The following is a 16,422-nucleotide window of genomic DNA, read 5'->3' on the forward strand; positions in this document are numbered from 1 at the left end:
TTACATTTTCTTGTCATAATTCCAAGCCACAGACCCTCTGCTACTTAAAGAAGAATGTCGAATAGATTTCTTCTTACTTTTGCCAGACGCTTAGTTGAAGCCACAGACTAGTTTCATATTTTACACCATATCTTCCTTTATCTATCACCTTTGTTTCCTTGTTGAAAAAATAAATCTTTGCTTCCTCACCTTTTTTCTCATTCTGTACAGTGCTTGAAATCTATTTCATTTTCTTCAAGAAGCCTATGAAATTTTTATAGTTTCTCCTTTATTTTTTTATTTTTTTTATTTTTTAAAGAAATTCACGTTCTTTTTATTTATTTATTTATTTATGGCTGTGTTGGGTCTTCGTTTTTGTGTGAGGGCTTTCTCTAGTTGTGGCAAGCGGGGTCCACTCTTCATCACGGTGCGCGGACCTCTCACCATCGCGGCCTCTTGTTGGCGGAGCACAGGCTCCAGATGCGCAGGCTCAGCGATTGTGGCTCACGGGCCCAGTTGCCCCGCGGCATGTGGGATCCTCCCAGATCAGGGCTCGAACCCGTGTCCCCTGCATTGGCAGGCAGACTCTCAACCACTGCGCCACCAGGGAAGCCCTCTCCTTTATTTTTAAATATGTAATTCTCAAATGTAGTCATTATATCAACTACTGAAAATCTAAACACTTCAAGCTTCCCAATTTTATTGGAATACATATTCCCATTTTTAATTCCCAACTTAGAATGGGTTTCTTTTATTAACTCAAAATTAGTATTCTGCAGAAATTTTTATGTTACACATATATTGCAACTGTTTCCTATTTTAATTTTAAAGAATAATTCTTGGGCTTTGCTCTAACAAAATCATATTTCCCCCACTAGTTTAAGCTTATTTTTTAGTCTAATGTTCAGTATTAATGCCATTTGCTCCACGATTTGTTTTAGTTGCTCCAAGAGAGGGCATCTTAACTTTGTCTAGAATATTCTTTATAACCCCAATATGTGCAATTAATTAGGTTCAGGCTATCTGTAAGATATTTTACATACATAAAATATAATATACAAAATACTCATATATTAGGCAGTGTTATCTGTGATTTTCAGGTGATAAAGCTGAGATTTAGAACAACCCAAGCTAAATTAGAACTCAGATCTCTCTAATAACAAAGTTCTCTATTGCAAGCTGCTTCTATATATAACTTACTGTATAAGCAAAAAAAAAAATGTTAAAACAAGGCTGTTGGGGAGGTGCTAAAGATTATAAATCTGTCAGGTATTTTTTGTTGTTTAACTATGAATGTATTGAGAATTTTCATTATTGCCATCACAATCACTATGCACCTAATATCAAATTATTTATCCAAATGCCCCAGTGTTAATTAAAGCATCAAGTGCAGGGTAGTCAATTGAAAAATAGAGTTGGCTAAAAGTAATCAGAAAATAATAGATTACTCAGGTTAGTGTAAGACTAATAATTTAGACCCCTTTGCACATTTTTCAGGAAGAGCCCTTTAACCTTTGTTAATTGCAAAATAACTACATCGCCTACCTGCCATCATCATAGAGGTTTCTTGTTGCTGAAATTCTGGAGAAGAAGGAAAGATGCAGCTGGGCCTACCAGTGTTTTTGGCTGGGACTCAAGCTGGCCTGCTCTGCTTTGCGCTTCACAGTTTGTTCATGAGGATAAACCTACACGAAAACCCACCCTCAAAGTCTGAGGCTCTCATTTGCAACAAGGCACCCCTGCTAAGATGGAGCACACACAGGGCCAGGAGGGAGAGGATAGATTTTCAAACCAAGACTCTGCCATCTACTTGTTAAACGCGAACTTCAGTTTTATCAGCTGCGAAGGGAAGATAATAGTACCTTTATCACAGAGTTGGTGTAAGGAGCGTGAGCTCAGATATATGAACTAACTTTCCAAACATCAAAATGTTACATGAGTAGAGTTATTTATAAATTATCTCTATTATCATCATACAGTGAAATGTATGCAATCGAATGACTTGTACTTCCTTATTCATTTGAGATTAACTCCTCCTGATGAAATGCCATTTCCTAGGTCTAGTTGATTGCTAGGCCACTTACATCCCACAGCTTGGTTGTCTTGTAATAGTCTCCTGTATTTCTAAAATCAATCACCCTTACCCGCCTAGTCTTTTGAAAACTCAGAAAATGAACCCGTCATGATTTATAGGGCCTCAGAAGGCTCCCAAAATATCTAAACTTGAAGCATCATGACCTTTAAATAGGAAAGAGAAATGCAGATATAATTGGGCTTCTGAGTCTCGTAAAAGTCAGCCGTAGAAGAGTGGAGGGAGCAGATTCTGCACTCTTAGACAGATCTGTGAATGGAACGGAACTTTCCACCTACTGGGGATATTAACTCTGGGCAACTGTAAACCTAAATGCCTCATCTGTTTTCTTATCTGTAGAAGGAGGTCATAATATATTTCTCAATATATTATTCTGAGAGTTAAATGAGGTCACATATATAATAATATTGATACACTTCCTGGCCTATAAGTGATTGTCAATATTGATCCCCATGTTCTGTAATTTTAAAAGACCACCATCAGTCCTTAACCCCAAAATGTTGCAAAATACTTTGGAATTTTTCCCCCATATATCGGTAACTTTTCAATGGTTATATATAATAAAACTTTAAATGTTTTACATGAGCTAATATATTTATCTGTGACAAGACTAAAATCTCAATCAAGGATCTGGAATTTTCACTTGGGATAAAACCACAAACTCTCATGATTATTTATAAAATATATGGATAATATTCTATAAAATAAAATACTCTAAGATATTTGTACGTCTATACTATATAAAGTATATGTATTGCATCTGTGTGTAATGTCTTTAAACACAAAAATCTGAATCGGTGGGGTAAGAAGATCATATAATGAGAAATAAAAGGAAGTGAGACAGAATGAAAAGATAGCAGATAAATATTTTCCATCATCTCACATTAGAATATGAGCTTTTTTGAGTCAAAGGGGGAGCCAAATTGCTTGTATTTTTGTAATGTTCTCTCTTAGTGAAAAAGTTTTAAAAGATCAATGCATATATGTATCCTGTAGTTTCATTGTAAATTGCCCAGATAAGCAAGTCAGTGAAAAAGCAAAACCTCACTCAGGACTTCAGGTTCCAAATCCAACACTACCAGGTGACCTTCACGCTCCCAGCAGCACTTCTGCATTCCAACTCTACCCAATGAATCCAACATTCTCCCCTCTGCTTATGTGTTTCCACACAGGCAACTATGGAGAAAGTGGGATGGAAGCGTTCAAAGATATGTCAGCCAAGGAAGGGATTTGCATCGCTCACTCTTACAAAATCTATAGCAACGCGGGGGAGCAGAGCTTCGATAAACTGCTGAAGAAGCTCAGGGGTCACCTGCCCAAGGCCCGGGTGGTGGCCTGCTTCTGCGAGGGCATGACAGTGAGAGGTCTGCTGATGGCCATGAGGCGCCTGGGGCTGGCAGGAGAATTTCTGCTTCTGGGCAGGTAAGTGACAAGGAGAAAATTCACATGGAAGTCAAGTCAGGAATTTGGGAAAATCAAAGGGTGTCTTTTGGTGCCTGAAGACAGATGCTTTGGAAGCTTAATCTGTGTAGTGGAAGTAGGGCTTAAAAATCATAAAACACCAGAGCCTGAAAATAATCATGGAAAATAAGTAGATAGGCCACGTGCTGATTACTGATAATAACAAGAATCAACATATGAAAATGATGAGTCCTTCAGTCCTCAAAAACTAACTGTAAGGAAATGAGAAGGATTTTTAAATTCTTGCATAATCCCCTTGGAGGTAAACACCTTTCAAACTTTATGCTGTTGCTTCTGAAATTGATTCTGAGAATGGCTATGCAAGCTTGTTTTATAAGATAGAATCTTAGAATTTGGGGCTGGAACGTGAGGAATTGCTTCTAGAACTAATTGTAAAAGCGTTCGTAATTTGGCTCATTATTTTATATTGCAAAAGTGTTATCACATTGCCTGGTCACTCACATTGTTACCAGACCAGTTTCTAAAAGATTAACTTCTATAGGGACTGACTTTCATTATCTGGATAATGCACTTGATTGGCACAGCTCAGCTCATTTCCTCCTGATCCTGTTGAATCAGTGTATTAGTTGGGGTTCTACAAAGAAATAGAAACAATAATGTATGTCTATGGAGAGAGATACCCAGGAGAGTCAGTGTTACAGCTCTGGTCTGAAAGCTGGCAGGCTTGAGACCCAAGAAAAGCCAATGTTCCAGTTCAAGTCTGAAGGCCAGAAAAGACTGATATCCCAACACAAGCAAGTCATGAAGGAGTTCCCTCTTACTCAGCCTTTTTCAGGTCTTCAATTGATTGGATGAGACCCACCCAATTTAGGAAGAATAAACGTCATTACTCAGTCTACCCATACTAATGTTAATCTCATCCAGACACACCCTCATAGACAGAATAATGTTTGGCTAAATGTTTTGGCACCCTGTGGCCCAATCAAGATGTTACATAAAATTAACCATCACGGTCCAAGTCAACACCATAGTTTTAACAGGTGAATGCAGTTCACCATTTCATACCTTTAAAAAGTTATCATGTTATCACATATCTTTTCTCAATAGGTAGCCAACTTAAAGAACAGAGAAAACCTTCAGAACCATTGCATCTTTCTCAGTATTACTGTCCAAAATAAAAAGCCAACTCACTTGTTATTAACTTTTGCTGGCTCATTATAGAAAACATGCTTCCTTTATTTTCGAAAATGTGTAACTGACCTTCTGTGATCAGACTTCGCTCCTACTCGGCTACATTTTATGACAGCCAGTTTATGTACCTAATTCTTTTCTGTCTGAGCTGATGGCAATAGATTGATGGGACTGTTTTATATGAGGCCAACCATCCTTCATAAAAATGATATTGAGATTCCTTTCTCATCGATGCCATACATTTTGTCTAAAATCACCCCTAGTTGGCAAGAGTGATGCATCAGTTCATTTCATATAATCCAAGAACATTCTCACTGCCAATATTCTGAAAGTCCAAAGTGCAGTGTTACCAGTGGGATAAAAAGAACAAGAAAGAAAGACGCTGGCTTTAAACAGTCCTGTTTTTCCTTGGGGAGGGAATGGGGGATAAGGGATTCTGTAGCTCCTATCTGCTGCTTTGCCAACATTAATAAAACAAATCAGCAGCACTTGTTTTTCAGCCATATGTTTTGTCACAAACAAATGTTTTTTGATCACATGTACCCAAGAAAAATAGATTGATATTTACTGTATTTGCCATTTTCCATCTACATTTTTTGCCAGCAGTATCACAAGGCCAAAATTCAATATTTTGTATATTTAAAATTTTATTCTGTATATGCTCTTTATAAGAAGTTCTTTTCAAATCATTTCATCCATGAAATAATAGATTTATAACCTTTAATTATATTTCCTAATTCTCTCATTTATTGGCCAATAATAATTCAACATTTGCTTGAGCACCAGTTCATCTTTGAGCAATGTTGTTAGAAAACTCCTCCTTTCTCTGAATTTTAAAAATGTCTCTCTGTAGTTTCCACATCTTGGATCATATTATTTTCTTTGCAGGTGACATGTGATACTCTTTACAATATTTGGAAACAACATTATGGTCCTTAGTCCCCTTCATCTTCTCATGAAATTCCCACTTCTTCCATTCCTACTTCTTCATAGTGAAAAGGCACTGTGGGTATTAATAAAACCATTTATCAGGACCATTTATAGGATCATTTATCAACTGCTGTGTGCCAATTACTGCACTAACCACTTTACATGCATTGTTTCATTTAATTATTCATTTGACAAATATTGAGTGGCTAGTTTCTGTTAAGATGCTTGGAATACATCAGTGAACAAAATAGACAGTAATCACTACCCTTATGGACCTTACAGATGATAAGTTAGATAGAAGGAAATAAGTGCTGTGAAAAAAATCTGAGAACGACTTGCATGATGAGTACTATTATCATCTCCATATTATAGACAAGGACTCTTAAGACTCAATAAATGCTGAGAAATAATAATATGATATATAGACGTATGCCATGAAGGCAAAATTTAAAATGTCTATGTAAGTCTAGAGACGGAGCAGTTAGCACTATGTTCTGCTGCTTCTTAGTAAGTTTAAGATATTCCTGTTTGTAAAAGTGGAGGTCTAAGACACTGAGCAGAAAAGCAGAACTTAATAGTTGTAAGAGAATTTAGAACATCTATTCACTCTCATTTTACAAGTGAGGAAACTGATACCACAAACATTTGAATGACATGGTCAAGGTCACACAAAAGCCCAATTACCATGACTCAGAATCTTGTGCTTTTCTCTACTAACCTGTCTCCTATAGAATAGAAACAGGGGAGAAGTTATAATCTGGCAGCAAATCCCTGGTTCTTCATAGATCCTCGGTGGAGAAAAAAAAAACTATCCTAGATAATTCCAATTGAAGTTAGCATTTTTATATTAATGTTCCCTCCTAAAAACTCTTATTCAACTCACCCTATACTCCTCCTAGAACTTTAAGAAAATTTTGTTTGCATATACTCCCCCAATCTCTCTTTATGTTCCTTCCTTCCCCTACCCCCAACACAAACTTGGGTGGGTAGTTCCTATAAACTGGAAGTCAAAGCTAAGAGAAAGACTCTATATTCAGAACTTCCTAGAGGTTTCCACATTTAACAGCTATAGTTACTTAAAAATCTATCCAGCTGCCTTGGGACAGGCATGTTTAATAGGTCATTCAACTAAAATGTTAGGCAGGTGCTGCCAAGGCAACCACATCTATCAACATATCTCACCATCTGTGTTGCACATCTGTAGAATGTTAGAGTGACATAGACCTGGCCACTGGGTCTTCTTATTTGAACTCTGGTTAATCTGTTGTCTTACTGCCAATAAAAATGTCCTCTCCAGGTCCCGGAAATAGTCTTGCTAAACGCTTTAGCCCTGGCAGCAGGATGAGATCAATAATCTGAACGGTAATGACATTTCTAAAGGGGCTTATTTTTCTAGAATGGATATGGTGTTTTAGATCTTGACTTGGGAAAATATTATTTGAGATGTATTATTTACAAGTTGTAAGCCTAAATATTAATGTGGAAACAAGGACCAACTTTTAGCAAATTAACAATGTAAAGATTGTTTTATCTTATCTATGATTAACTAAAAGTATTTAGCTATTTGGATTAAGAATTTCTGTCCTTCAATGTTATGTAGGTTACCAGGACGCAAGAAAAAATGTACTTAAATTTCAAAACTAATTGGGAATTATTACCAGTGTTTCTTTTCTTTATCCAGAGGTTACTGATTTCAAGCTACTTTTTTTTTTAGCTTTTAAAATGTTTTCTTAAATTGAAGTATAGTTGATTTCAAATGTTGTATTAATTTCTGCTGTAGAGCAAAGTTATTCAGTTATACATATATATATATATATATATATATACTTTTTTTATATTCTTTTCCTTTATGGTTTAATCTCAGGATATAGAATATAGTTCCCTGTGCTACAAAGTAAGACCTTGTTGTTTATCCATTCTACATATACTAGTTTGCATCTGCTAACCCCAAACTCCCATTCCATCCCTCTCCCACCCCCTCTTACCCTTGACAACCATGAATCTGTTCTCTATGTCTGCGAGTCTATTTCTGTTTCGTAGATAAGTTGATTTGTGTCATATTTTAGATTCCACATGTAAGTGATATCATATGGTTTTCGTCTTTCTTTTTCTGACTTACTTTGCTTAGTATGATAATCTCTAGGTCCATCCATGTTGCTGCAAATGACATTATTTCTTTCTTTTTTATGGCTGAGTAATATTCCATTGTATTGATATATATGTACCACATCTTCTTGAACCATTCATCTGTTGATAGACATTTAGGTTGCTTTGTTTTGCCTTGGCTATTGTGAATAGTACTGCTGTGAGCATAGGGATGCATGTATCTTTTTGAATTATAGTTTTGTCTGGACATATGCCCAGGAGTGCGATTGCTGGATCATATGGCAACTCTATTTTTAATTTTCTGAGGAAACTCCATATAGTTAGCCATAGTTGCTGTACTATCCCACCCCTCTAGTTGGTCACAAAGCACCAAGCTGAGCTCCCTGTGCTATGCAGCTGCTTCCCATTAGCTATCTGTTTTACATTTGGTAGTGTATATATGTCAATGCTACTCTCTCACTTCGTCCCAGCTTACCCTTACCCCTCCCTGTGTCGTGAAGTCTGTTCTCTATGTCTGCGTCTTTATTCCTGTCCTGTCCCTAGGTTCATTAGAACCATTTTTTTTTTTAGATTACATATATATATGTTAGCATATGGTATTTGTTTTTATCTTTGTGACTTATTTCACTCTGTGTGACAGACTCTAGGTCCATCCACCTCACTACACATAACTCAATTTCGTTTCTTTTTATGGCTGAGTAATATTCCATTGTATATATGTGCCACATCTTCTTTATCCATACATCTGTCGATGGACATTTAGGTTGCTTCCGTGTCCTGGCTATTGTAAATAGTGCTGCAGTGAACACTGTAGTACATGTCTCTTTTTGAATTATGGTTTTCTCAGGGTATATGCCCAGTAGTGGGATTGCTGGGTCATATGGTAGTTCTATTTTTAGTTTTTTAGAGAACCTCTATACTGTTCTCCATAGTGGCTGTATCAATTTACATTCCCACCAACAGTGCAAGAGGGTTCCCTTTTCTCCACACCCTCTCCAGCATTTACTGTTTGTAGATTTTTTGATGATGGCCATACTGACAGGTGTGAGGTGATACCTCACTGTGGTTTTGATTTGCATTTCTCTAATGATTAGTGATGTTGAGCATCCTTTCATGTGTTTTTTGGCAATCTGTATGTCTTCTTTGGAGAAATGTCTGTTTAGGTCTTCCGCCCATTTTTGGATTGGGTTATTTGTTTTTTTTGATATTGAGCTGCATGAGCTGCTTGTATATTTTGGAGATTAATCTTTTGTCAGTTGTTCCATTTGCCAATATTTTCTCCCATTCTGAGGGTTGTCTTTTTGTCTTGTTTATGGTTTACGTGGCTGTGGAAAAGCTTTTAAGTTTCATTAGGTCCCATTTGTTAATTTTTGGGTTTTTTTCCATTTCTCTGGAGGTGGGTCAAAAAGGATCTTGCTGTGATTTATGTCATAGAGTGTTCTGCCTTTCTTTTCCTCTAAGAGTTTTATAGTGTCTGGCCTTACATTTAGGTCTTTAATCCATTTTGAGTTTATTTTTGTGTATGCTGTTAGGAAGTGTTCTATTTTCATTTTTTTACATGTAGCTGTCCAGTTTTCCCAGCACCACTTATTGAAGAGGCTGTCTTTTCCCATTGTATATTCTTGCCTGTTTTGTCAATGATAACGTAACCATATGTGCATGGATCTATCTCTGGGCTTTTGATCCTGTTCCATTGATCTATATTTCTGTTTTTGTGCCAGTACCATACTGTCTTCATTCCTGTAGCTTTGTAGTATAGTCTGACATCAGGGACCTGATTCCTCCAGCTCCGTTTTATTTTCTCAAGATTGCTTTGGCTATTTGGGGTCTTTTGTATTTCCATACAAATTGTGAAATTTTTTGTTCTAGTTCTGTGAGAAATGCCAGTGGTAGTTTGATAGGGATTGCACTGAATCTATGGATTGCTTTGGGTAGTATAGTCATTTTCACAGTGTTGATTCTTCCAATTCAAGAACATGGTATATCTCTCCATCTGTTTGTATCATCTTTAATTTCTTTCAGCAGTGTCCTATAGTTTTCTGCATACAGGTCTTTTGTCTCCTTAGGTAGGTTTATTCCTAGGTATTTTATTCTTTTAGCTGCAATGGTAAATGGGAGTGTTTCCTTAATTTCACTTTCAGATTTTTCATCATTAGTGTATAGGAATGCAAGAGAATTCTGTGCATTAATTTTGTATCCTGCTACTTTACCAAATTCATTGATTAGCTCTAGGAGTTTTCTGGTAGCATCTTTAGGATTCTCTGTGTATAGTATCCTGTCAACTGCAAACAGTGACAGTTTTACTGCTTCTTTTCCGATTTGGATTCCTTTTATTTATCTTTCTTCTCTGATGGTCGTGGCTACAACTTCCAAAACTATGTTGAATAATAGTGGTGAGAGTGGGCAACCTTGTCTTGTTTCTGATCTTAGAGGAAATGGTTTCAGTTTTTCACCATTGAGAATGATGTTGGCTATGGGTTTATCATATATGGCCTTTATTATGTTGAGGTAGGTTCCCTCTCTGCCTACTTTCTGGAGAGTTTTTATTATAAATGGGTGTTGAATTTTCTCGAAAGCTTTTTCTACATCATTGAGATTATCATATGGTTTTTATCCTTCAATTTGTTAATAAGGTGTATCACATTGATTGATTTGCATATATTGAAGAATCCTTGCATTCCTGGGATGAAACCCACTTGATCATGGTGTATGATCCTTTTAATGTGCTCTTGGATTCTGTTTGCTAGTGTTTTGTTGAGGAGTTTTGCATCTATGTTCATTAGTGATATTGGCCCATAGTTTTCTATTTTTGTAACATCTTTGTCTGGTTTTGGTATCAGGGTGACGGTGGCTTTGTAGAATGAGCTTGGGAGTGTATCTCTGTCTGCTACATTTGGAAGAGTTTGAGAAGGATAGGTATTAGTCTTCTCTAAATGTTTGATAGAATTTGCCTGTGAAGTCATCTGGCCCTGGGCTTTTGTTTGTTGCAAGATTTTTAATCACAGTTTCAATTTCAGTGCTTGTGATTGGTCTGCTCATATTTTCTGTTTCTTCCTGGTTCAGTCTTGGCAGGTTGTACTTTTCCAAGAATTTGTCCATTTCTTCCAGATTGTCCATTTTATTGGCATATAGTTGCTCGTAGTAGTCTCTCATGATCCTTTATATTTCTGCGGTGTCAGTTGTTACTTCTACTTTTTCACTTGTAATTCTGTTGATTTGAGTCTTCTTCCTTTTTTTCTCGATGAGTCTGGCTAATGGTTTATCAGTTTTGTTTATCTTCTCAAAGAACCAGTTTATAGTTTTATTGATCTTTGCTATCATTTCCTTCATTTCTTTTTTATTTATTTCTGATCTGATCTTTATGATTTCTTTCCTTCTGCTAACTTTGGGGTTTTTTGTTCTTCTTTCTCTAATTGCTTTAGGTGTAAGGTTAGGTTGTTTATTTGAGTTGTTTCTTAAGGTAGGATTGTATTGCTATAAACTTCCCTCTTAGAACTGCTTTTGCTGCATCCCATAGGTTTTGGGTCGTCGTGTTTTCATTGTCATTTGTTTCTAGGTAGTTTTTGATTTCCTCTTTGATTTCTTCAGTGATCTCTTGGTTACTTAGTAGTGTATTGTGTAGCGTCCACGTGTTTGTATATTTTACAGTTTTTTTCCTATAATTGATATAGCGTTGTGGTCGGAAAAGATACTTGATATGATTTCAATTTTCTTAAATTTACCAAGGCTTGTTTTGTGACTTAAGATATGACCTATCCTGGAGAATGTTCCATGAACACTTGAGAAGAAGGTGTATTCTGTTGTTTTTGGATAGAATGTCCTATAAATATCAATTAAGTGCATCTGGTCTAATGTGTCATTTAAAGCTTGTGTTTCCTTATTTATTTTCATTTTCGATGATCTGTCCATTGGTGAAAGGGGGTGTTAAAGTCCCCTACTATTATTGTGTTACTGTTGATTTCCCCTTTTTTGGCTGTTAGCATTTGCCTTATGTATTGAGGTGCTCCTATGTTGGGTGCATAGATATTTACAACTGTTATATCTTCTTGTTGGATTGATCCCTTGATCATTACGTAGTGTCCTTCTTTGTCTCTTATAATAGTCTTTATTTTAAAGTCTATTTTGTCTGATGAGTATTGCTCCTCCAGCTTTCTTTTGATTTCCATTTACATGGAATATCTTTTTCCATCACCTCACTTTCAGTCTGTATGTGTCCCTAGGTCTGAAGTGGGTCTCTTGTAGACAGCATATATAGGGGTCTTGTTTTTGTATGCATTCAGCCAGCCAGTCTGTGTCTTTTGGTTGGTGCATTTAATCCATTTACATTTAAGGTAATTATTGATATGTATGTTCCTATTACCATTTTCTTAATTGTTTTGGGTTTATTATTGTAGGTCTTTTCCTTCTCTTGTGTTTCCTGCCTAGAGAAGTTCCTTTAGCATTTGTTGTAAAGCTGGTTTGGTGGTACTGAATTCTCTTAACTTTTGCTGGTCTGTAAAGGTTTTAATTTCTCCATCAAATCTGAATGAGATCCGTGCTGTGTAGAGTAATCGTGTTTGTAGGCTTTTCCCTTTCATCACTTTAAATATGTCCTGCCACTCCGTTCTGGCTTGTAGAGTTTCTGCTGAAAGATCAGCTGTTAACCTTATGGGCAATCCCTTGTATGTTATTTGTTGTTTTTCCCTTGCTGCTTTTAATATTTTTTCTTTATTTAATTTTTGCTAGTTTGAGTAATATTGTCTTGGATTTATCCTGTATAGGACTCTCTGCACTTCCTGGATATGATTGACTATTGCCTTTCCCATATTAGGGAAGTTTTCAACTATAATCTCTTCAAATATTTTCTCCAACCCTTTCTTTTTCTCTTCTTCTTCTGGGACCCCTATAATTCAAATGCTGGTGCATGTAATGTTGTACCAGAAGTCTCTGAGACTGTCCTCAATTCTTTTCATTCTTTTTCCTTTATTCTGCTCTGCAGTAGTTATTTCCACTATTTTATCTTCCAGGTCACTTACCTGTTCTTCTGCCTCAGTTGTTCTGCTATTGATTCCTTCTAGAGTATTTTTAATTTCAGTTTTTGTGTTGTTCTTCACTGTTTGTTTGCTCTTTAGTTCTTCTAGGTCCTTTTTAAACGTTTCTTGTTTTTTCTCCATTCTATTTCCAAGATTTTGGATCATCTTTATTATCATTACTCTTAATTCTTTTTCAGACAGACTGCCTATTTCCTCTTCATTTGTTTGGTTTGGTGGGCTTTTACCTTGCTCTTTCATCTGCTGCATATTTCTCTGTCTTCTCATTTTGTTTAACTTACTGTTTTTGGGGTCTCCTTTTCGCAGGTTGCAGGTTCGTAGTTCCCTTTGTTTTTAGTCTGGTCCCAGAGGGTGAGGTTGATTCAGTGGCTTGTGTAGGCTTACTGGTGGAGGTGACTGGTGGCTGTGTCCTAGTTGGTGAGGCTGGATCTTGTCCTTCTGGTGGGCAGGGCCGTGTCCAGTGGTGTGTTTTGGGGTGTCTGTGAACTTAGTATGACTTTAGGCAGCCTCTTTGCTAATGGATATGGTTGTGTTCCTGTCTTGCTAGTTGTTTGGCATGGGGCAGCCAGTATTGGAACTTCTGGCCGTTGGGTGGAGCTGGGTCTTAGTGTTGAGGTGGAGATCTCTGGGAGAGCTCTTGCTGATTGATATTACGTGGGGCTGAGAGGTCTCTGCTGGTTGTCCAAAGTCCTGGACTTGGCTCTCCCACCTCAGAGGCTCAAGCCTGACACCTGGCTGGAGCACCAAGAGCCTGCCAGCCAGCCGGCTCAGAAGCAAAGAAAGAAAAAAAGGAACAAAAACAAAAACAAAAACAGATAGAACCCCAAACCAAATGGTAAAAGCAAATATAAACAGACAAAAGCACACAAAGAAACACACACACACACTCATAAAAAGTAAAGAAACAACCAACAACAACAAGAAAACGAACAGTGAGAACCCTAGGACAAATGGTAAAAGCAAACCTAAACAGATAAAATCACACAAAGAAACATACACATACACACTCACAAAAAGAGAAAAAAGAAAAAAATATATAACAATAAAAATTTTTTAAATAAAATTTTTAAAAAAGGGACCAACCAAACCAATAAACAAATCCACCAATGATAACAAACACTAAAAACTAAACTAAGATAAAGAGAAAAGCCAGAAACAAATAGATGCAGAAGGCAAACTGCAAGTCTACAGTTTCTCCCAAAGTCCACTGCCTCAATTTTGGGAATATTCATTGTCTATTCAGGTATTCCATAGATGCAGGGTTCATCAAGTTGATTGTGGGGATTTAATCTACTGCTCCTGAGGCTGCATGGAGAAATTTCCCTTTCTCTTCTTTTCTCGCACAGTTCCTAGGGTTCAGCTTTGGTTTTGGCCCCGCCTCTGCATGTAGGCCGCCCTCAGGTATCTGTTCCCTGCCCAGACAGGAGGGGGTTAAAGCAGCGGCTGATTAGGTCTCTCTTGCTCACTCAGGCTGGGGAGAGGGAGGGGTACGGTAGTCATAATTGACATGTAGGCCGAGCCTGTGGTGGCAGAGGCTGGCGTGATGTTGCAACAGCCTGAGGCCACTGTGTGTTCTCCCGGGGAAGTTGTCCCTGGATCTCAGGACCCTGGCAATGGCAGGGTGCACAGGCTCCGGGGTGTGTGTGGGTAGTGACCTGCGCTTGCACGCAGGATTCTTGGTGGCAGCGGTGGCAGCGTTAGCGTTACATGCCCATCTCTGGGGTCCGAGCGGATAGCTGAGGCTCACACCCATCTCTGGAGCTCATTTAGGTGGTGCTCTGCCTTCTGTGGGTGCACAGAGCAGGAATCCCCTCTCCTTGCGCATCCAGAAACAATGGTCTCTTGCATCTTAGGCAGGTCCAGATTTTTTCCTGAACTCCCTCCTGGCTAGCTGTGGCGCACTAGCTCCCTTAAGTCTGTGTTCATGCTGCCAACCCCAGTCCTCACCCTGGGGTCTGACCTCCAAAGCCTGAGCCTCAGCTCCCAGCCCCCACCTGCCCTGGCGGGTGAGCAGACAAGTGTCTCAGGTTGGTGAGTGCTGGTCAGCACTGATCCTCTGTGTGGCAATCTCTCTGCTTTGCCCTCTGCACCCCTGTTGCTGTGCTCTCCTCCATGGCTCTGAAGCTTCGCCTCTGCCCACCCCCTGTCCCTGCCAGCGAAGGGGCTCCCTAGAGTGTGGAAACTTTTCCTCCTTCACAGCTCCCTCCCAGAGGTGCAGGTCCCGTCCCTATTCTTGTTTTGTTTGTTTGTTTTGGGGGTTTTTAAAAATTATTTATTTTTGGCTGTGTTGGGTCTTCATTGCTGCGCTCGGGCTTTCTCTAGTTGCGGCGAGCGGGGGCTACTCTTCGTTGCAGTGTGTGTGGGCTTCTCATTGCAGCGGCTTCTCTTGCTGTGGAGCACGGGCTCTAGGCGTGCAGGCTTCAGTAGTTGTGGCACACGGGCTCAGTAGTCGTGGCTCGCAGGCTCTAGAGTGCAGGCTCAGTAGTTGTGGCACATGGGCTTAGTTGCTCCATGGCATGTGGGATCTTCCCGGACCAGGGCTCAAACCTGTGTCCTCTGGATTGGCAGGCGGATTCTTAACCACTGCGCCACCAGGGAAGCCCCCTGTCCCTATTCTTTTGTCTCTGTTTTTTCTTTTGCCCTACCCAGGTACGTGGGGATTTTCTTGCCTTTTGGGAAGTCTGAGGTCTTCTGCCAGCATTCAGTAGATGCTCTGTAGGAGTTGTTCCACATGTAGGTGTATTTTTGATGTATTTGTGGGGAGGAAGGTGATCTCCACATCTTACTCCTCCGCCATCTTGAAGGTCTCCCATTCAATGTAATTTAATTGTAATGTGAAAAAAAAGTTGTTTTTTGTAAGATATTTATAATTTATTTACAATTCCCCCCAGTCCAGATGCAGTGTACCAGTCAGGGGTCATTTTTATCAAAGGCAGTAATGCTGGGAAACAGTTGACATTCTACTTTTACCAAGTTGCCAGGAGTACAGTGCTGAACAGTTAGGCAGAAGTTAAATACTCATGCAGAAGGGTTAAAGGCGTTGGCTAACACTTTACCACAAAATGTATCACAGTTTATTCAGCCAGCCTCCATCTCTATGGACCTTTTGGTTGTTTCCAGTCTTTTATTACTATAAATTATGTTGTAATATATAACCACAGGCATGTGCTTTTTCATATTTATAGAGATGAATCGTCATGGTAGATTCTTGGAAGTGGGATTGGCTAGATCAAAAGAGAAATTCAGATGTACTTTTGTTAGATAGTGTCAAATTCCCCACCATAAGGGTTGAACAATTTTGTTTTCCCTTCAGTAATATATGGAAAGTAGCTCTTTCCCTTCAGCTTTTCTGACAGGATATGTGTCAAGCTTTTCATTTATGAATCTGATATTTGAAAAATGGTATATCAGGGGAATACAATTTGTATTTTTTTTATGCACAAGGTTATACCTTGTTTTCTGATGCTAAAGTCCAATTATATACTTCTTTTTAATGAACCATCTATATACATCTTTTGTCCATCTTTTATTAGGTTAAAAAAAAAAGTAATTTTCATTGAGTTCCCATTGTGTGTTAGAGGACAAGGAGAGTGGGAAGGAGAGGAGGGGAGCAGGAGAGGAAAGGAGATGATGAGAGGAAAAGGGGGGGGGAATTTAATGTTTTAAGTAATA

General features: G+C 38.4%; 1 protein-coding gene across 4 annotated transcripts in view; it reads left to right on the plus strand.

Moving 5' to 3' along the window:
- GRM5 (glutamate metabotropic receptor 5) overlaps positions 1 to 16,422 on the plus strand; it is a 543,363-nt gene that overhangs the window by 205,813 nt on the left and 321,128 nt on the right. For all 4 annotated transcript variants that reach the window (XM_082410113.1, XM_082410114.1, XM_082410115.1 and 1 more), the window contains one exon: positions 3,244 to 3,493. In XM_082410113.1, coding sequence (XP_082266239.1) covers positions 3,244 to 3,493 — 250 coding nt within the window. The remainder of the gene's footprint in view (positions 1 to 3,243; positions 3,494 to 16,422) is intronic.

Source organism: Balaenoptera physalus (assembly GCF_965194825.1).
Source record: "Balaenoptera physalus genome assembly, chromosome: 10".
Taxonomy (NCBI): domain Eukaryota; kingdom Metazoa; phylum Chordata; class Mammalia; order Artiodactyla; family Balaenopteridae; genus Balaenoptera; species Balaenoptera physalus.